General features: G+C 43.1%; 1 protein-coding gene across 4 annotated transcripts in view; it reads left to right on the forward strand.

Annotated features, from left to right (window-relative positions):
- The window catches only part of TMTC4 (transmembrane O-mannosyltransferase targeting cadherins 4), a 63,711-nt gene that overhangs the window by 36,991 nt on the left and 3,998 nt on the right, over positions 1 to 22,722 (forward strand). For all 4 annotated transcript variants that reach the window (XM_036097798.2, XM_036097780.2, XM_078070122.1 and 1 more), the window contains exons 7-16: positions 1,693 to 1,785; positions 2,016 to 2,180; positions 3,052 to 3,254; positions 4,745 to 4,916; positions 5,003 to 5,134; positions 13,205 to 13,284; positions 13,443 to 13,550; positions 13,660 to 13,801; positions 19,745 to 19,859; positions 21,221 to 21,333. In XM_036097798.2, the coding sequence (XP_035953691.2) occupies positions 1,693 to 1,785; positions 2,016 to 2,180; positions 3,052 to 3,254; positions 4,745 to 4,916; positions 5,003 to 5,134; positions 13,205 to 13,284; positions 13,443 to 13,550; positions 13,660 to 13,801; positions 19,745 to 19,859; positions 21,221 to 21,333 (1,323 nt within the window). The remainder of the gene's footprint in view (positions 1 to 1,692; positions 1,786 to 2,015; positions 2,181 to 3,051; positions 3,255 to 4,744; positions 4,917 to 5,002; positions 5,135 to 13,204; positions 13,285 to 13,442; positions 13,551 to 13,659; positions 13,802 to 19,744; positions 19,860 to 21,220; positions 21,334 to 22,722) is intronic.

The raw sequence follows: 22,722 nt of genomic DNA on the forward strand, positions 1-22,722 counted from the left end.
GCATCGTAGCATGTTAAGCAACATCCCTGGCCTCTACCCTCTAAATGCCAATAGGACTCCCTTGGTTGTGACAACTTAAAATGTCTCTAGACATTGTCAAGCATCCCCCAGGTGGCAAAACCATCCACTGCTCTAAACCCTTGCTTCTCAAAGACCAGCAGCATCAACACCATCTGGGAGCTTATTGGAAATTTATTTGGAAGCTTATTGGACCTCCAACCCCACCCCCAGGCCTGCTGGGTCAAAATCTCCATTTAACAAGGTCCAAGGTGGCTCCCGTTAATGTTTGAAAAGCGCTAAAGAACTAGGTTGAATTTATGTAACTAAAGATATGGTAAAATTTAGCTATTTCCAAAAATGTGATTAGAATGTGGACATTTTGATAATGCATTTAAATGGGAAGTTGGAGAGTGCCAAACAGAAGTGATGACAAGATCCCCTCATGCCTTGGGGAGAAAAACAAATGGTATAAGACAGCAGCGGCTCAACAGGGAGCTTCTGCCTTCTAGAAAATGGTTTACACCCGGGCAGAAATGGTCTGCTGTGACCCACTAAAATCCTGTATCGCCTGAGTTGATGAAATCAGAATTCTTTGACATGATTAACCCAGCACTGGCCTGTGTATTGGATAATTAATGGCTTCTAGCATTTATGGGAGAGGGTTAAGTAGGGATGTCATCCTTGCTCTGGAAGCCACCAATTACCACTGGCTTCTGATGATTTCTGATCTTTTTCCCCACAAAGCCTCACATTAAAAAGGTTAGGGTCATTTAGGGGGAACTTTAACCATATACGCCATACGTATTGTGACCACCTTATCTAGATGGGGCAGGGAGTTCCACAAGATGACGTTGCCTGCGGCGAGAGAAGGGAATCCAAGGCTCACCTAGCTGCCATCTTGGGAGTGTAGTTTCCAAAGTTGACCCAATGGTGTCCATCCCAGCCAGGTGCAAGGCGACACCAAGAGGCGGAGAGTGCCCAGATTATAACCAACCTCCAAAATGGTGCGTCATCACTTCTACCCACATTCCGGAGGCTGGAACTCAGTCATATGACCACTTGTAACTGCAGGACTGGCTGGGAAGTGCGGTCTGGCTGTGTGCCCAGCAAGAACTGAAAACCAGCAGACGGGCTAGGAGTCCGAACCTGAGAGATCTCTGAAGCCCTCTCAGAGATTATTTTGTATGTCGTGCCCCTGCTATTACTGCACTTGCTGAAATCGGCACGCACTTGGCGTTCTGGGGGTGCGATTAATTATTTACATGGCTGGGTTGTCGAGTTTGATGGCTGCCTTTCTCTTCTGAGGCATAATTATGGTGCAGGTAACCCCTCTGTCACATCAACTAAGAGACTGTTTTATAGTAAAGGAAAAACAAGGGAAGAGGGACCTCTGCAGAACTTCTTCTGGGAACCCCAAATGTCCAGCCATCCTGAATCTTTAAATACTCTTCTAGGCAGACTCTGAAATTATGACCAAGAGGGATTTACTAGATAATAAATTTGAGATATTACCATGAGCTGATTTTATAGGAACAATAGTGGGGTGTCTGTTTTAGAGATGAAAACTCCTTCCATGATTATCTTATCCACTGCAATTCTTGTCAAGATTCAGTAATAAAATTGTGAAGTATAATTGCTGCCTAATCAGAGCGAGGCTCTCCCGTTACTGATTGCCTTGCTTTGCTTCCTCAGGGTTTGAATGCAGTCTTTGACATCTTGGTGATAGGCAAATTAAATGTTCTGGAAATGGTCCAGAAGGTACTACATAAAGACAAATCAGTAGAGGTGAGTATAGACTTTTGTCTCCAGCCCAGACATGGAAAATGTCAAGTACCAGCTGATTTAAAATGCCATTTTCAAAATATTTCTTGCGGTTTTGAATCTTGAAATAGCTGGCCCTTTTAAGCTACGGTGTCAGCGTAGTTCCGGCAGAATTGTTGCACGTTTGTACCTAGCTTGGCTGCACTTCTCTTTTGAAAATCTGCGCCATCAGGGGCTTGGCGTTGTCCTTTCAGAACTTTGGCGTGCTCAGGAACGGGGGCCTCCTCTTCAGAATGACCCTGCTGGCCTCGGGGGGCGCAGGGATGCTCTACGTGCGCTGGAAAATCATGGGCACCGGCCCGCCCGCGTTCACCGAGGTGGACAACCCCGCCTCCTTTGCCGACAGCATGTTGGTCAGGGTGAGTGCTGAGCCTGTCCCCCGCTGGATTGTCTTCTCTGCCCACCAAATCCCACCACCTTTGTCCTCCTCTTCTCGCTTCCCAACACACCCACAAAATCCCCCATCGGCGGAACACCTCCACATTTGTTTGCTCTCACTAAGGATATTCTAGGATGAAACCCGAGTTTTATTAGGGGATGGAGAGGGTGTAAGCCCTTTGTATTTCCATTCGAAACAAAATTAAAGAGCAGTGGTTCTTTCAAACATCAGGTTCCCTGCTAGCCTCACTAAAGTGTCCCCTGACCCCATTACTTTTGTTGTAAAGAAAACTGATGTAGCGGGATTAAGACAAAATACAACCACATCGGTTACATATCTTTAAACGTCCAGCAGTATCAAGACTCCCTTTATTGTAAAGCTTCGCTTTTTCTGAAGGCAAGGTGTCAAGCCACAAAGTCTTAGCTGTGCATTTCATAGAGATAGAAATCAAAAGAAGGGAAAGCCCTGTTCTTAATATTGTCAGACACACAGGTGACCCCCGGGCCTCAGATTTCCTGGGTCACAGACTTTGGGCATCACTAAGTAAATGGGACATACTTTGACCAGAAATATAAGGGACGTATATAGCAGAGTCTGGTGGCTTCGCTGTATTTTTGTCTATTACAATCTGAACGCCTTTAATAAATTGCAAACGATGGCCTCGTGTCCAGTATCACAATGGGCAATATTTTATTTTATACAACTGCTCTCCGTGAATGGAAGCCTATGGATGCCTCAAAAGTGGAGCTTCAAGGTGTGTGTGTGTGTGTGTGTGTGTGTGTGTGTGCGTACTACATACACATGTAGAAGTTCTATATCAAATACATGTTTGTTTTCCTTTTGACTGACAGGCCATAAACTATAATTACTACTATTCACTGAACGCTTGGCTGCTGCTGTGTCCCTGGTGGCTGTGTTTTGATTGGTCAATGGGCTGTGTCCCCCTCATTAAGTCAGTCGGCGACTGGAGGGTAACCGCACCAGCCGCTCTCTGGTTGTGCCTAATTGGCCTAATATGCCAAGCCCTGTGTTCTGAAGACAGCCACAAAAGAAGGTAAGAGGCAGCACTGAATTTTAACTTCCACACGGGATTGAGTCAGAGCTTCTCGCTCAAGCCAGCACTGATCATTTTAACAGTTTGGCGGAAGTAGTGTCCAAGGACATTTATTTCCCGTACGTATTGCCGGCGAGGATGAGTTCCGTCCCTTTGGAATCCATTGCCGGCTTCAGCTGGTGGGGAGTGGCCTTGGAGGAGGGGGACAGATGACTGCTCTCTCCCCCGCTCCCGCAGGCCCCATGAAGTAGCATCTTGAGATCCTTTTCGAGGTAGGTGGTAAAGAGTAATTTATGGTCAGAACAGAGAGTGTAATTGATGTGAGCCGTGCCCATTGTTTCACAATTCTCCTTCAGAAAGCCCTGGTGGATGCCCTAGCGAGTCCTTCTGTTGTTTCGTAGAAAATAAACTGCTGCCCCAAAGAGACCATTCTTTCTTGCCAAAAAAAAAAAAAAACGAAAAAAGAAGAAGAGAAAAAGAGGGTGATTGAGAAAATAATTGGGGAAAAGCAAATGTGTTTCATGAGAACAAAAACTATTTAAGGTGATTGATTCCCTTTAAGCATAAGTGCTTATGGAATTAGATTAGTAATTTCTCAAAATAAATAAGGTTTTAAGTTTATCTATTACATTGGTTCATAATTCTAAAGGGCAACTAACTTTAGTCCCAGTTCACTTATACACGTGCAATAGTATTTTTTTAAATATTTTATTGATTTATTTGAGAGAGAGACCACGCACATGTAGGGGAGGGGAGAGCATGAGCAGGGGGACGGGTTGAGAGAGAAGCAGGCTTCCCTCTGAGCAGGGACCCCTAGGCAGGGCTCGATCCCAGGACCCCAGGATCACGACCTGAGCCAAAGGCAGACGCTTAACCGACAAGGAGCCACCAAATTTGACCTGGCTTCTTAATTGTTCTTGTGTCACATGGAACACTGGACATGTTGCCTCGTTCCACAAGTGCTTTGTTGCTCAGCTTTCTTTCTGCTTGACTAACATTTGCGGTGATGTAGCTCCCAAAAATGATTTCGTTTATTGCAGATTTTATAAAGTTTATAAAGTCAAGTATTATTATTCCTGGTAAGGTTGGGGGGGGTGGGGGTGGGGGCGGGGGCGGGTTTTTTCCCCATGAAAACTATATTGCACTAATACACCCAGTGATCTATTCAACGCTACATGGTTTAAGGTGGGGTTAAGAGTAGGCGAATTAATAAGGCCTCACAAAATGTAATCATTCTAACCTTACTCATATGGACTGGACAACTTACAAGTCTTATCCCTGCATTTGGTGTTAGTGAGATCTTATGACTTATCCTAATACTGCCAGGCTAAGCCCTAGGCCCTACGGATGACATTTCTTTGCTACTGCTGACACCTTTCCTCAACTGATGACGTGAAAGAAAGGGGGCTTTTATCACTATTTTAATGTTGAGTAGGAATTTTTTTTTAAACGTCTGAAAATAGCCATTTCACTTACTTCTCATTTTCCAGGATCCTTACACTGGGCCTGGGATTTCTCATTATCCCATTTCTTCCTGCAAGTAACTTGTTCTTCCGAGTGGGCTTTGTGGTTGCGGAGAGAGTCCTCTACCTCCCCAGTGCGGGGTACTGCTTGCTGCTGACTTTGGGATTTGGAGCTCTCAGTAAACACACTAAGAAAAAGGTATTGGCCCAGAGTGGTGCCATTCATACCCCAGACGAGTGGACGGATCTTCCTAATGACACTTACTGTATCTCTCTATTCCTAAGAAATTGATTGCTGGTGTCGTACTGGGAATCTTATTCATAAACATACTGAGGTGCGTGATTCGCAGTGGCGAGTGGCGGAACGAAGAAGAGCTTTTTCGAAGCGCCCTGTCTGTGTGTCCTCTCAATGCCAAGGTATGTTGGCTGCCGTGTTTCTTTAGAAAGACTTCAGTTCAACAGCTGAGTAAGAGAAATGTTTACCTTCACATAGAATCTAGCATAAGACCATGACCAAATACTTGGTTTTTTTCTTTGGTTTTATTAATGATCTTGATAAAACTTACTACAATTCCACTTGGCCAAAATAATTCAAAAGAAATCATTACAACCAGACAATGTCAGTGAAACTGCGGATTACTTAGATGAAGTTTGGCTCGTCTTCCAGTTGGTCCACGCAACCGCCCTTTGAAATGGTGGCAGGGCGGTAACCACACACATCCGACTGCGGCTGGGGGAGGGGCAGAGTCAGTCCATTCAGAGCACACCTCAGAACCTGTGCTCAGGTCACAGGATTAAGTCCTCCTCCAATCTGTAACTTGAAGACGACACCACTTACGAATGGGCAGCGCTTTGGTTCAGGAAGTTTAAATTATGCCGTCTGGTGTTTCGTAGTACACATTGCTCTCACCTGTGGTTTCTCAGTTTGCGATTCCTTTCATCAGATTAGGTAAAAATAAACGTGTAGACTTCAAAATTGGCAATGTTTTCATTGAAGCCGTCTGGTAGGAATTTGTGTCACTTGTATTCTCGATGAATCCAATCTCTTCATTTAACCCGCTGTGCCTTTTGGGGCAAAACTAAACTGTTTTGAACTTTCAGTGCCCTTATCTATAGAAGGGAGATAATGTCTGTCTCTCGGGCTTATTGTGAGGCCTTAAAGAAAGATGGCGTCCAAAGAGCCCTAATATGGTAGTTAGAACATAGTAGGTGCTCAAGAAATGTTAGCTTTCTGGTGCTCATTTTGGTTTTGGTTTTCTTGTTAAATGGCAAGAAGAGAATTCTACTTGCTCAAAATAGGAGGCCAAGGGGTTTGGTTAGAAGAATTTTCTATTGGTATAGATTACTGCTAAATAATGATATATTCTCTCTCAGGTCATCAGAATAGGAGTTCCTAGGATGCTTCAATGTGATCCTCTAGGGGGAGAAAAAGAGCTCTCTGGAGTTCTCTCTCATTTCCATATCCTATATTTAAGAGAAAGAAGTGATTTCAGGCAAAATTATTTGAATAAGTCTAATGAATAGTTGGCATCTTATTGTGATCCTGAAGTAAAGAATAGTATAAAAAGTGCTAACTCCTTGTTTGTCTTTTTCTTGGATTAAAAAAAAAAAAGATCTTGTTCATGTTTTATAGTTAAGAGACTTAGATAAAAGAGTGAATTACTTCAAGCTTTGATCCTTAATTTGATTTGCTGACCTATCCATTTATTTTATGCTACTAAAAATAAATTGCCTGTGATTTAATTTCATAAATGTTAATAGATCTGCTTTATTTTTGCTTTTCTGTTTGAATAGCAGTAATTATCCCTTCTATTTATATAGTGCTTTCCCACAAGGAACTCCGATTTCTTTGTAGAGGCTCTATAATTAATCTCTGTTATCCTCCCTCTAAGGTTTTGAGAGAGAGGGTTTTCTTTATTTTTCCAAATGGGAGAAACTGAGGCATAGAAGGATGGAACTGATATTATCTAGATGAGTAATTTCGGTGGTAGGTAGAGACCTGGTATGATGTGCTGCCCAGTAAGTAAGGGGGAGGGGTGACATATGTGATGTTTGAGCCTATAGGTCTGCCTTAGGAAGTGATTTCTTATGTTATAGGATAGAAAACACAAGGTGTGCACACATGGACACACACACAATCATATGTCTGCATGTGTAGTTTTCTTTTTTTTTTTTTTTTTTTTTTTAAAGATTTTTTCTTTATTTATTCATGAGAGACAGAGAGAGAGAGGCAGAGGGAGAAGCAGGCTCCCAAGGAGCAGGGAGCCCGATACGGGACTCGATCCCAGGACCCTGGGATCATGACCTGAGCCGAAGGCAGACGCTTAACTGTCTGAGCCACCCAGGCGCCCTGTAGTTTTCTTTTTTAAATGTAAGACATACATGGGACGCCTGGGTGGCTCAGTTGGTTAAGCGTCCAACTCTTGGTTTCGACTCAGGTCATGATCTCGCGGCCCTGGGATAGAGCCCTGCATTGGGTTCTGTGCTCTGTAGGGAGTCTGCTTCAGATTCTCTCTCCCTCTCCCTTCCACTCACTCTCTCTCTCTCCCAGATAAATAAATAAAATCTTTAAAAAAAATTTAAGACATACATACAAGACCTCATCTTCAAAATGGACCCAGTGGTGATAGTCCTTTTTTTTTTTTTTTAAAGATTTTATTTATTTATTTATTTGAGAGAGAGAGAGAGAGAAACAGCATGAGAGGGGAGAGGGTCAGAGGGAGAAGCAGGCTCCTCGCTGAGCAGGGAGCCCGATGCGGGACTCGATCCCGGGACTCCAGGACCATGACCTGAGCCGAAGGCAGTCGCTTAACCAACTGAGCCACCCAGGCGCCTGTGATAGTCCTTTCTAAGAATCTTTTTCAGTGTTACCTATGAGCAAGATAGAATCATGGGGTTTTTTGTTTTTGTTTGTTTACCTTTCCAATATAAATTGCAGTATAATTAAATTAACTTTACTTCCTTTTTTTCTTCTTTTTGGAAAAAAGCAAGGCTCATTTCAGGGAAGAGACCTCATTTAGGAAGACACTGGTCTCATTCAGCTCTGTTGCAGGAAATACATTTTCTGTATTGGCTTCCACTTTATATTCATTGACTACTAAGTAAGTATTTGGCACCTGGCTCTAGATTGGGCTCAGATTTACAACTGAGACTCATCTTTTTCAAAAGCTTGCGGTGCCAGTGCACGGTCAACGGTGGGATCACCCACACTGCCTTGCACATGGTGGGCACTCAGTATTAGTGATGGAACTGAGCAGCATGGAAATTAAATTCCTTTAGCCTACAGTGGATGAGATAGCAAGTATTTAATTATATTTACAGTCACTTTTCATTGTTAAAGCTTAAAGTATGTGCCACTTTGGATCAACTCTGAGATACAATTCTAAGTTCTTTTAACAAGGAAGAGGATCAAATACCCCAATGAGGTATTTCCTTAAGGATGAGCCAGAATGGTTTATAAGATTATTTTTGTGTGTAAAACATTTTAACATCAAATGGGAGCAGAGAATTTGAAACAAACCGGCTTTAGCTCTGGTGCTAACGCACCGTCCGTTGTTGACGTCCGTGTCATGGGGCTACAATGGTGGTCTTTTTGTCTGCAGGGTCTGTGCTAGTTAGATGCCTCAGCATATGAATCACAAAGGCTAGAGGGAAAGTTCAAGAATAAACAGGGTTTTTCAGTCTCTTCCATTGTATGGGAACAAAATCATTCATTCTTTAAACACTGTTATAAGGGAACTTATGAGGGTTTGGGGGTTTGTTTGTTTACAATGGGTTATCTAGACAGCTGTTTTCCATTCAGATACTTCCCTCCCTATAACCCGTAGGATGAGGCCGGCCTCTGGGCGAGCCTGTTTATCTCAGTTCTTAATTATGGACAGCTTGCCTTCTAGGGCTGTATCAGATCTGTAACGCATTCCATGGAAATAAGCACAGTCTGAACCCCCGGAGGGCTCCGTCTTTCTCCCCTGATCTGGTTGCTGGCATTCTGGGCGTCTAACAGAACACCGTGTCTACTGCAGAGGGCAGTTGAACTCTTTGTCTGAGCTTTTTATTGAGAAAACAGAATTTGCCCATAAAAAAGGATGGCAGAGGCGGGAGTCGTGTGTTGAGTAGAAGCTGAATTTGTATTCTGGGGACCACAAGCGCATCGCTCACCAGTTGGATTCTCCAGTTTGGGTTCTTTTGTGCGCGGGACGGGAGGTGAGCTAGCACACCCAGACTGGGGCTGGGGGAGGCACGAAATGAAACCGTTCAGAGCACGCTTTGCAGCATTCGCTGTAATCTGAAGATGCGGATGCCTAGGAATGGACAATAGTATGGTTCGGGAAGTTTAAAGTACACTATGTGCTGCTCAGTACTATACATTTCTATCCCCTGCTTGTGATTCCTTTTGTCGGATTAGATAAAAATAAATGTATAGACTTTAAAATTGGCAGTTAAATCTCTGGTACCTGTGTGCTTAAAGGAATGTCGCAGTGTTCCCTATATGTTCCCAAAAATACTAGTATTTTTGAAGACAAGCTGTAACTCTAGGTGAAGATCGATAAGGCAGGAGGTGGTTATATTTTCAGAAGGGTTTCTGAAGTATACAATGTAATGCTACTTGAAATGTGCTTAAACCATTACCGTAGTTCATGATATATTAACTGGGGGCTTAGATGAGAGACATTTATCTTCTCACAGTTCTGGAGGCCAGAAGTCCAAGATCAAGGTGTCAGCAGGGTTGATTTCTCCTGAGGCCTGCAGATGGCCGCCTCCTCACGGTGTCCTCACCTGATCTGTCCTCTGTGCACGGGCAACCTTGGTGTCTCTCTCTGTGTGCAGAGCTCCTCTTCTTACAAGGACACCGGTCAGATAGGATCAGGGCCCACCCCGATGGGCTCAGGTTAACTTAATTTCCTCTTTAAAGGTCCTGTCTCCAAATACAGTCACATTCTGAGGTGCTGGGGGTCAGGAGATCAGCAGATGAATTTTGGGGGTGGGGGTACAATTCAGCCGTTAACATGCAACAAAGAACATTATTTACTTTAAGAAAAATAACAGATGGCGTGAATGAGTGGGTCTAGAAATCACCTCAAGCAACCGGCCCCATCCTCACCCAGCGCCCTCAGATATGGGCGTGATATAGTGAGAAAAACACAGGTTTTGGAGCCTGGCTTCAAATGCAGCACCACCCCCTTTGGGTGAGATGCTTAATGGTGCTGCAGCTGTCCCCCAACTCGGGAGGGTGGGTGATAGTAGCCGCGTGACAGGGCTGCCATGCAGAGAAGTCACATACATATATGGTGCCGGCCCCACCCAGGCTCATGGCAACCCTCAGCACTCGCCAGCTACCAGGATTACTGTTATCAGGAGCTACGCTGAACACACCTGATTTGAATACATCTCTGTGAGATCATCTCGTCTGAGATTACGATTGGCCTAAGCATCGTAAGCCTCTAAAAAGAAGCCTCATAAATACTTCTGATAATAGTCCTTGTGATTCTACAGTTCTGCCCCGGGGTCATTTTGGGTCCCAGCCCCTTTCCTTGTAACTTTTTCTGAGCCCATGTACAGTTGAGAAAATGCCCATAGGTCGACCTCCCTGGTGCCCTCAAGTGAAGCTGACCTGAGAATTTCTGGTAGCTTTGCAACTATGAGTCCAGTTTCTTCTAGTCAACTTTACCATCCTCTTCAATCATTAAAAATGCTCTCCTTGTTCTCTCTTCCTCTCTTCTTGACATGGAGGCAAAATTCTCATAACATAAAGTTAACCATTCTAGGTCTTCAAAAAATTAAACATATAATTACCACATGACCCAGCAATTCCACTTCTGGGTAGATACCCCAAAGAATTGAAAGCAGGATTTCAAAGAGATGTGTGAACACTCATGTTCATAGCAGCATTGTTCGCAGTAGCCAAACGGTGGAAGCACCGAAGCGTCTGTCCATCGACAGATGAATGGATGAACGAAATGTAGTATAAGCATGCAGTGGAATATTACTCAGCCTTGAAAAGGAAGGAGATTCTGGCACCTGCTACAACGTGGATGAACCTTGAGGACATTATGCTAGGTGAAACAAGCCAGTCACAAAAAGACAAACACTGTGTGCTTACACTTCTGTAAGGTTATCTAGCGTCATCAAATTCATAGAAACAGAAAGTAAAATGGTAGCTGCCAGATGCAGGGAGAAGGGCAAAGGGAGAGTTACTGTGGAATGGGTACAGACTTTCAAATATGCAAGATGAGGAGAGTTCTGGAGGTTGGTTGCACAACAGTGTGAATGCACTGAACCCTACTGAACTATAATCACCCAAAACTAATGAAACATTGTGTGCTCAAATAAAAACAATGTTCTTCACGGTTAAAATGGTAACTTTATTTTACCACAACTAAAAATTGATTTTCAGAATAAAATGATCATTATTAAATACCTTTTTAAATTAACTATTTTAAAGAGAACAAGTCAGTGACATGTAGAGCGTTCACAGTGTGGCCAGACCCGCACTTCTCTCTAGTTCTGGAACATTTTATCACCTGGTTCTCTTTCTGTTGCTACATTATCCCCTGGTGGTTTCTCCAGCTGGTAGTTTGATTAGCAAGGTTGAAACAAGAAAGTCTTACAGGATCTTTTCCTCCCCTGGCTGTCTTGCTCTGCATGATCCCAGGACCCGTGGCTGTACCGCCTCGGCCTCCTGCCACGTTGGCATCCCCAGCCTGCTCCTCTCCTGAGCTCAGGTGGCCACCTTGGTCTCTCTACTTGGGTTCTCCAAGGATTTCAAAATCAGCCTGATGCCTATCCCCCCAAGCAAGCCCAGCCAACCTGTCGTATCTGCCTGCAAAGCCATCACATCCATTCAGTTCTGGAAGTTAGAAACCTCGAGTTCATTCTTGACGTGCTTCCCCACTCTTATCAATCCATCAGCAATTTCTGTGCTCTTTGCTTCCACAGTGTTCTTCCAGTTCTTCTGCTCGTTCACCACCACCCTCGTTCAGTCTGCTGTCCTCCCTTCCCTGGGCCTGCAGCCTCAGGCTGTCCCTGGACCCCTGACATCTGCTTCTTCCCCACTCACATTTCCCACAGTGTGACTAACTTGTTACAACTCTGATTATGACCTCCTGCCATCCTCCTACGCCTGGCTTTTGTTATAGGTTGAATTGTGCCCCCAAAAAGGACATGTTCAGATCCTCACCCCTGGTACTTATGAATGGGGGCCTTGGTACAGGGTGGGCCCTTAATCCGGTATGACTGGTATCCTTATAAAGAGAGACACAGACACGCAGGGAGAAGGCGATGTGAAGACAGGCAGAGATTGGAGCCAAACAGCTGTAAGCCAAGGATCGCTGGTGACCATCAGAAGACAGGAGAGAAGCTTTCTCCCTCAGAACCTCCAGTAGAAACCAACCTCGCTGCCCCTTAATCTTTGCCTCCAGAACTGTGAGGAAATATGTTTCTGTTGTCTTAGCCACACACACACACATCCCTCCCCCTAGCTTGTGGTATTTTGTTATGGCGGCCCTAGGAAGCTCACACACTTACAGACCTTGTGCTGGCCTTTTCTGCTTCTGGGCAAAGACCAAACGAGACCTGTCACCGCTTGGGGCTCCCTGTGCAGCCTGCCCCCCACACCCTCCGGCCCGGTCTCCCTTGCCCTCTGCATTCCGGTGATATTGGGCATCTTGTAGTCACTCAAGCAAACACACTAGGCTTCCTCCAGCCCTAGAGCCTGCCCATTGCCCACTCTGCCCGGCATGCTTACTCCAGCCCCTTTAACTAGTGACCCCCTGCAGATCTCCACTGGAGGGAGGGCCCTTCCTCAGGACAACCCGCCCCCTGCCCGGACCAGGCGCCACCCTGGGGACCCACCGTCCTCCACGGCCCCGGGTGCCTTCTCGTGACACACTTTCCAACAGGGTCATTGGACTCACAGCCGGGGCTTCAGGAGCCGGGGGTCCGACAGGTCCGCTGGGCACGGTGTCTCTGACGTCCAGCAGTGCCAGGGCTGAAGGAATGAGGGAGGGAGAATTTCATTAGCATAAACGAGAATGTTTGCAATGCTACAGAAGAAAGGTGTCCTATAAGAAAGGGCTGTAGTTGTTAAAATGCAGAATCCTCATTTCTCCCTCTCACAGCCATGTGTGGTTGGATTTTGCATCTCAGCCCTAATGGGGCAGGAGGGGAGCTGAGGGTTTAGCACTAATCCCACTTTGTAATTTTCAAGGTTTCTTTAGGTAAATATTCTTCTGTTGTACCTAAGTGATATCATCTGCTTGTTGCACCCTGTCCTTCCCATCTTTTCTTACAGGATGGGGGATTAAAGCATGACCCTGGCCTGCCCTCTGTAGGGATTTAGCCAAAGTTCTAGCGGCGTGGGTTATTTGGTTTATTTTGTTTTGTTTTTTACCTTTCGCTCTTGTTTTCCGTGAGAAGCTGCGATACGTATCCCTGCTCCGAACAAAGAAGCCTATCAGCTGATGGCCAAGTTTGTGTCTGTATTTTCAGGTTCACTACAATGTTGGCAAGAACCTGGCCGATAAAGGCAATCAGACAGCCGCCATCAGATATTACCGGGAAGCCGTGAGGTACTGCGAGCGTCTTGTCTCATTCATATCCATGTCTTGTTTTAACTGTCGAGGATTAAAAAAAGACCCCAACTTTAAGATGTCTTTGCCAATTCCTGACAGTTTAGTGAAGACCGCTGAGCGTTAACAGACAGCTTGGTTTCTCTCTCCGCTTGCAGACTAAATCCCAAGTATGTTCATGCCATGAATAATCTTGGAAACATCTTAAAAGAGAGGAATGAGCTACAGGAAGCGGAAGAGCTGCTCTCGTTAGCTGTACAAATACAGTAAGCATGGGTTTGTAGAATTACGCCCGTGGCAAAGAGAGGAGCTCCGGCATTCTGGGGTCTGAGCCTTTCTTTTCCTTGTTTCTCTTTTTAAAAAATGTTCTTCCAGGCCAGACTTTGCTGCCGCGTGGATGAATTTAGGCATAGTTCAGAACAGCCTGAAACGGTTTGAAGCTGCTGAGCAGAGTTACCGGACAGCAATCAAACACAGAAGGAAGTACCCAGATTGTTACTACAACCTCGGGCGGCTGGTAAGTGTAAAGTGTCCAGAGGCTACAGAAGAAAAGCTTGGTTTTTCCCTTTTTATAATAAAATGGTAGAAGCACCACTCATGCTAGCACCCTGCACCTTGTAAAGTTCTTTCGCATATGCTCGTCACTTGAAGGTAGCTGTTTGATTTCCTCGTCTGTAACTTTTTAAGCTCTAAGTAGAGAGCAATTCAACTTGAATTAGCCAAGTGTAACTTATCTCCTAGGCCACAGGTTAAACCAAGGAATAAATCCGAATTTTTTAAGTCCCTTGTGCTCTGTAAAACAGTACTCTGAGAGTCACTTCCTGAGAAACATGAGTTTCTCGAATGTTTCAAAAACACGAATAAAAGCTGAGATAAAAAAACAAATCCATAATATGGTTTCTGAGCTTCCATCTTCCTCCTCCAAAGACAGCTCCCTGCATCCCCAGACGTTCGTACTAACTGTTCTTTCTGTAACAGAAGGCTCGGGGGGATTTATTTGAAACCGCTTTGAGATTGTCCAATGGAAATAGGAAAGAGTGTGTTCCATAGTGCCTTTCTTTTCTTAGTTACTGACTAAAGATCTAATTGCTCTTGATTTTCTTTTCTTATACTTTATTTCTTTATTCAAATAAATATTGCAACAGTAGTTAATACAATAAGTTCAGTAATCTTAAAATGTGAAAACATGTATTGGTAAATGATGGTGACATGGATTCTGTCATTGCTTCTGAAAAACCTCCATGAGGATGCACAGCTCAATCCTTATAGCTCTGGATTTTCTTAATGAAGAAAAGAACCAGACACACAATGATGTGAGGTGATGTAGGTGTTATAACTAACCTTATTGTGGTGATATATACACAGGTATCACATCATCACGTTGTACACTTTAAACTTATGAAGGTTCTACGCCAATTGTATCTCTGTAAGGCTGGGGGAAAACAGACTTACCCACAAACAGCAAAATTCCTTAAATAAGAATGATTATATTCTCCCTTGAGTTAAGCCTTTAATTTGGTTTCAAGAAACTAACTACATAGGTTCCTAATATATTCAGTTTGATTAAATGAAATTGTTAAGGGAAAAAGGTTTTGCTCATTTAGCCACACTATATGTGGAATACACATATAGTGACGTGACTTTTAAAAGAAGTTTAAGATACAATTTTTCAGATTTCATCCAGCCTAGCCTCACAGGTACGATGACATCACAGTTGTTTTAAAGAGATGCCTGTTTGTCCTCACTTTAAGGGTCTGGAGACTTCTTGGTTTTATGGAGTCCTTATGTTATCAAAACCAGTGGTTCCCAAAACTGGTTGAATATCCAAGTCCTCCCACCCCATCTTAGATTTATGGAATCATAGGCCCCATAGATGATCTGTATTTACAAAACAAACCAACAAAATTCTCCAGTCATTCCAATACCCTGTTGTTGGCCCTGCATTTGGGAAGCAGATCTATCTGAGCATTGAGAAGACAGACTGACCAGCTCAGAGCAGAAGAGACTGTTGGAGGAGGGCAGCCTAGAAAACATGAGTTGCTTTAAGGATTATTGAAAATCCAAGCTTCAGTTCTTAGCATGATGGGAATGTGTTTGGTCTAAACTGCTTTGTTTCTGGATTGGGTAGCAGTGATTTTGCATGTTGTGGAGGCAGAATTTTATGAATGGAGGAAACTAAGTGACAGGAACGTGTGGCTAATGATGGTGAAATTTTACTTCTCCCACTATGCATATGTCCCTTTAAATGAGCAAGTACTGCATGTGTTATAAATTTTAAAGTGAAGTGGCTTTGTGTTTATTATTCAAAGAATAGAAAACATGTTTCACTTATGATGTATCCTGGGAAGATACCGTCTCTATATGCATGCTCTAGTGTGGAAAAGAGGAATTGTTTCTCCCTGGACTTGGAGGAAGGTGGCAGTAATGTGACTGAATCCATGTAACAGCAAGATGTTTAAACAAGGAAAATTGATAGCAGGCAATTCCTGTTGTCCCACATAACTTTCTCCAGAGCCACTTGGCCTTTCCCACATTTCTGTTTCTTTTTACATTTTATAATTCTGTGCCTTACGATCTAGTTACATACATGGATGTTGAAACAGCTTTCTCTGTGAAACCTGAAGATTCAAGGAGAGCTTAAATTATTCTAGTGAGAAGCTGTTGAAGGCAGATTAAAAAAAACTTTCCTCTACCCTCTTAGGTTCTGTCTTTGAGGCCCTGCAACTTAGACTGACTACAGACAGATTAACAAGAGAAAAAAAAAAGTTTATCCAGACATGCATTGTGCATACACATGGGAAAAACTCAGTGATGAGTAACTCAAAGAGGTGGTTAGAACTTGGGTTTATATAGCATCTTAACAAAGAACAATAACTTCATAGAGAAGTGACAAGAGAAAGGAAGAGGTTTTAGGCTTCGAAGGGTGGCACATTGTCAGAAGGTAAATACGGGTGGAAACTAACGAAGGTTTGTGTGGGTCCTTCTTCATGGCCATAAAACGTCCCCAGGAGAGGGGGATTTATGGCAGTCCTTATGTCTGTGTTTCTGCTTTTAGTCAGATAAGGGAAGTTCCAGGAAGGTTTCTTTCTGCATCTGTCAAATCTCAAATGTCTTTAGTGCAATAATCCTTACATCTGAGTGGTATATTTGGGATGGCATATTTTGATCCTCTATATTGTTCTCTCTGGGGATGAGGGTGGGAAGACAGTAAAACCTCACCATAATGATACAAGTAGAGACCAAAAACTTCAATCACATACAAGGCAGGGTGGATCCTTGCAAAGTCAATGAAGTGAGAATGGGGGATGGGAGCAAACTGGGTATTATCTGAACACTTGCAGGGATGACTGTTTCTATTTACTGTGTCTAGTACACTAGGACTAGCACGACATTATAGTTGATATCCATATGAATTCTTCCATTTTTTCTTCTGTTCTGGAGGTAGTTTTTTAGATTACTGTTTGCAGAGTGTATCTGCCTACAGTCTTCCAGGTTACACTTAAGGCTCTAATACTTGGCAGTATTTTTCCTTCCCCTAGTAACTGCCTGTCACTGCAGTTCCTTGGGGTTTAGAAAATAGAGAATTTATGCTAAATAAGCCCTTTGTAAGAGTTGGATCCAAAGAAAAGAAAACAGACTAAAAGTCAGGATTTTATCCATGTGCTCCAGTCCTTGGAATTCATTCCCACGTTCATGTAGAGGATCATCTGTAGTATTAAGTATATTAGACTTTGTAGCACTCTTTGTGTATATTGTTTACTAATTATGCTACCGTGAAATGATCTTCCTGTGTTCCCTTCTGCCAACTGTTCTTATTTAAAGATTTTGCTCTCCATTGTTGTTTAATTATCCAGCTTTTGCCTGCTTGACAGCCTAAAAGCACTGAGAGCTTAATCTTTAACAGCTCAACCAACACATTTATATATTGGTGAATAAGATGAACTTAGTAACTTAAATTTTTCTTTTTAAAAATCCTCCTTAGTCACTCTTTAGTAATGAGAGACAGAAATGTGCTTTGAATTCTGCGCCCTTATAAGAAGGGAATATAATGCAGTTTCCTTGTGAAATAGAAAATTGGGAAAAGCTGGATTATTTGCGACATGTTACCATTAGAGAATTTCAGTAATAGTGACTGGAGATATTAACTAGAGACGATTCATTATGCAAGGACTGATCGTATCAATTAGGAGCCATTCAGGAAAACAGAAACCATGCCAATTATTGTATTGTATTTAGCTAGTTAGTTTGTTTGTTTATTTATTTATTTATAGTAATCTCTATACCCAGCCTGGGGCTCGAACTTACAACCCCAAGATCAGGGGTCGCATGCTCTTTGGACTGAGCCATCCAGGTTCCCCCATGCTAAGTATTTTAAATAGAGAAGATTCTATGTAGGGAATTGTTTAAACAATTGTTGGAAGGCTGGATGACAGAAATGGAAAGATGATGTTAACTCTGAGTATAAGGAAACCCTGTAGGGTTACGTGAACAAACAGGAGGAAATGGCACTACCAGAATATAAAGGGGCTGCCATCTCAGGAGCCACCATAATCTCAAGAGCTAAAATCATGAAGGAGGACCACTGCTTCCAGCCTGGCAGTGGAGGGGGAGACATAGCCCCTTCAGATGCACGGCCAAGGAGAAGGAGGGACAGTGTGAGAGTGGGGGAACGGGCCCCTCTTGCAGCCATCTGATGTCACCCATGACTCCTGCTGGCAGAAACCTAGCAAGGAGCCAAGTGGCAAAGGACTCTGAGAAATGTGTTTTGCAGAGTGCGGAAGGATGGGCATAGAGCTCATGGGTAAATAATGTGTGCATTACCTGTCCCCTGTCTGGATGAGTAGTTCTGGCCAAATCACCATTTTTCTCTGCTTCCCTTAAAGTGCTGGTTCACTTCATATAGATGCTATAAGAAGGGGAGAGTTGAGACAAAATAAAAGTACAGTAAATTTTACCTGATTCAGTCTGTTGTTCTTCAGTAAATAGTAATAATAAGAAGAAATAATAAAATATGTGAAGAATTTTGTTGTGTAAATGAAGTTTTGTTGGTTTGCCTATGTATTAAGAATGTCACCACAGATTTTGTCCAACTGACTCAAATGCATGTCACTCGCTAGAGACACTTGACCAAGAAATCAATGGAAACTCCGATACAAGCAATTAAATATTGGTATAATTAACACCCTTAATTATTTTACTTTTTGAACTTTTCACATCATTTCCTTACTTACAGGGTGAAATATTGTGACTGGAGTTTTCTGAGTCTCATGGGAAATCTGACAACATCATCAGCAAATGGATATTCATAGGGTTTCCATAATTAAACCCTTATTTTCCTTACCTAATATGCCACCTGTTTGCTGTGTGGGTGGGTCATAAAGTCAAAATGTTTCTGTTGTCTAATAAAAAGACTTTCCAGTTAGGAAGGAATTGCCTTAAACTTGGATAAATTGTTATCATTTGTAGTTTTTGCAGAGGTAAAGGAACTAAGTTCATTCAAATAAGATGGGCATTTGAACTGAGTTAAAGAGGGCAAGAGGATCACCTGCTAGAAAAAATCCATCACTTTCTCCCTCGGAATGCTCTTATTAACCATGCACATTGAGAGCCACACATTTTGTGGTGTTTTCAGTGTTAAACGACACGCCCTCTCAAAAGAAAGCAACAGATAATTCTCTCCTTCCTAAAGGAGGCAAACAGGCTTCAAATTGCCAAAGCAGGGCGCCTGGCTGGCTCAGTCCGTAGAGCATGCAACTCTTGATCTCGGGGTTGTGAGTTCAAGCTCCACGTTGGGTGTAGAGATTACTTAAAAATAAAATCTTTAAAAAAAAATCGCCAAGGGGTTTCATGTTGCCACTTAAGACTTTCCCAAGGAGTTCACTAATATGTCTGACACACTCATCACTTTGTATGTAGCTTAGATGTAGGCAGGAAGAGCCTACTAAAGCATCCTTCACAAGGTGAATTTGACATATGTAGCTGTTACATTAAATATTTTATTTACCGCTTTAAATAATACCTTACCAAAGATAGACTATGTGAAGTCTTTCTAGAAAAAGAGTAATGATTAGGTTTTTAATTCATGTCTCTCCAGGAGTCTTAAATATTAGTTGACGCCTAGAATCGCTAAATTATGAATTACAGTCAAGAGGTTGTAGGCTCAGGAACTAGACCACCTGGTGCTCATTCCTGTTTACCATTTCTAGACACATAACTTTTAGCAACATGTAACTGAGAAATTAACTTAATTTCTCTGTGCCTCCATTGTTCCATCTGTACAATGGGGATGGTTATCTACTTCAGTGAGATATTTTGAGGATCAAATGAGTTACTGTGAAAACTTAGAAGCTCAGTAAGCACTAGTTAGGCTTTGTTTAGTTTGGGGTTTGGTTTTGGGTATGTCTTAGAGGAAGCAACGACATTGGAATATTGATTTTTCAGGGCCGTGCTTTATTTTCAGTATGCAGATCTAAACCGCCACGTGGATGCCCTGAACGCGTGGAGGAATGCGACTGTGCTGAAGCCGGAACACAGTTTGGCTTGGAACAACATGATCATACTCCTCGATAACACAGGTACAGAAAGGCGCCTTGCATACATCAGAGGACAAGACGCCACAGTACCATGCCACTGGATAAGTAGGAAACAGAGTATATGTGCTTTTTTTCTCTAGTGTGTATGAGTTAAAAAAAAAAATTAATATGGGCTAATATTTTACATGACAAAAATTATTCTTATAGAAAATAGAGTTTCCTTTGACATATTGAAATATGTGTGTTTGGGGGAAATGACACTTGGAATTAGTGCTGAGCCATAGGGGAAGATGGGCGCTAATATCTCATTTCTTCTGGAGCCCGTGACCTAGCATTGTCCGTCGTCTAGGCTGCCGGAGGTACCCAAAAGTGAACAATAATGGCTTTGGGGTTAATAAATGCAAGGTCCATGCTCTACAGTTCATGGACTCTTCTTAAAGGAGATGCCCCCAAACCTACACTCAGAGCCATAGATTCTTAGTTGAGATATAATGCTAACAGACTTGACAATGTGGTTTCTCAGCCAGGATCTTAGCTCCATCAACTGGGAGTAACTCCGCTCCCCTACTTTTGAAAATCCAAGCATCCCATAAGAAATGATAGTTTTAATTTGGCAGAATTTCAAGCCAGTGAGCCATCTAAGCAGTGTGGAAAAGAGATACACACTTGCTTCTCATGGAGGTATAAAATGTGTACTTCCACATGATAAATACTCAGTTATTAAAGTGTTACTATGGATACTGTTATCCTACAAACTGGTTTTCTCCAATTTAGGTGTAACTGGTATCTGGGGAAAAATTAAAATTAGGTTTTATGTGCTTTTACAGAATTTAATCAAAGGCTGTTTGTATATTATATCAGAATTGTGCTGGACTGCAGTGGTTTTGCAACTGATCGCGTCGTGTGTGTGTGTGTGTGGTGTGTATGTATATGTGTGTGTTGTGTATATACGTGTATTTGTGTTGTGTATATGTGTGGATAGGTGTATCGTGCATGTGTGTGTTGTATGTGCATATGTACGTTGTGTAGATATTGTATGTGTACATGTGTTATGCATTCTTTTTTTTTTTTTAAAGATTTTATTTATTTATTTGACAGAGGGAGACACAGCGAGAGAGGGAACACAAGCAGGGGGAGTGGGAGAGGGAGAAGCAGGCTTCCCGCTGAGCAGGGAGCCCGACGCGGGGCTTGATCCCAGGACCCTGACAGATCACAACCTGAGCCGAAGGCAGACGCCTAACGACTGAGCCACCCAGGCGCCCCATGTTACGCATTCTTCATTGATTTTCTTAAGGAGTTATTCCTAATCATTGTGTACAATGCACATAAGCACTGTTAGACAGAATGAAATACCAGTACAATGTTAACATGTTTTCTTAAGTGTTTCTGTGTTTTCCTTGCAGGTAATTTAGCCCAAGCCGAAGCAGTTGGAAGAGAGGCACTGGAATTAATACCTAATGATCACTCTCTGATGTTCTCGTTGGCAAACGTGCTGGGGAAGTCCCAGAAATACAAGGTGTGTAAACCGGAGGCTGCGATTTCTTGCGATCAATGCCAGCATCTGACAGAAGCCATAAATGTTATTTCTGCCCAGTTAAATTCAGAATTAGGCCAAAACAGTGAGAGCCGTGCACCAGTGTGACTTGGTCAATTTGCTTTCTGGAGAAGCCGCCCAAAAGATGGATTTGCAGGGTCAGACTCCCATGTCCTTTCTCATCAGCGTTCATTACCGTTGCGCAAACGTGGGGAGGGGAGGAGAAGCCCCAAAGAAGAGGCAGTGACAGCTCATCCTAGCAGCTGCCCCAGCCCCCACCCTGGCGCCTGCCAGTTTCTGCACTAAAGGAACAACAACCCATGGGGAATACAGGACTGGTGCTTGCTGCCTCCAGGTTTCTCCACGTCTAGAGTTATGTCATAGGTCATCCGCAAGGCCCTGGAAAGGCTGACCAACGGAACCACAAGATACGAGATCCGGGCTCTCTCTGACCTGGCTCCCAGGACTGGCCAGGAGTGGACTATGAATCAAAAGGGGCACGATGCCCTGTGTCCCTAAGGGGACTCAGGGTTCCTAACACCCGTGATCTCAAACTTTAAATTTATGTGTCAGAGCCAGGGAGGGACTGTGTTAGATGCAGCTGGCCCAGATTCCTCCCCACAAGAGGTGCTGTCGCAGTTGGCGGGGTAAAGTCAGGCTCGGTGCACTTCTAACTAGCATCCTGGGTTTCTAACACAGATGTTACAGAAAACACACTTCCAGAAGCAGGACCTTAATCCTTCGTGACAGAAGGATTTTCTTTCGGAATCCAGAGCTATGTCTGATTGTGATCACATGAGGCCTAAGGAGGTGATTAATTCATGTTTGTCCCACGTTATTTACTTCTCTTCTGCTCATCAGATATCATTATCAGCATAGTTTTCCACAATAACAGTAAGATATTTCATGCACGGTCTCTCATTTTCAAATATCAGGGAGTTTAAAAAAATAAAAAATTAAAATAAAATAAATATCAGGGAGTTTAATAGCTTCAGTATATGTTTTAACATTTCTAGCTTTTGCTCCAGAGGATGGTTTTTGAGGGGGTTAATTTTTATTTTTTATGGGTTTACCGGTGTAGAGCTGGGGGAAGAAGGTAAGGTTTGTGGTTTTCCCGTCTCTTGACCTCTCCAGCCTTCTCCATCAGCCTGGGACAGCTCTGGAGCGTCCAGCAACCACCGGCTACAGCTGGGCATTTTCAGGATACAGCTTATGTAACCATTGTATTGATTTTTCTATCATCCCACAGTCTATAAACTAGAATTCTATTAAGGGGACAGAACCCACGGTTCATTTGGCTTCCAGTTCACATTGTTCTTTTTTTTCCCAGATAAAGTAGAAAATACTCCATAGAGCAGAACGGAGAAGTGG

Source organism: Halichoerus grypus, chromosome 4, assembly GCF_964656455.1.
Source record: "Halichoerus grypus chromosome 4, mHalGry1.hap1.1, whole genome shotgun sequence".
NCBI lineage: Eukaryota > Metazoa > Chordata > Mammalia > Carnivora > Phocidae > Halichoerus > Halichoerus grypus.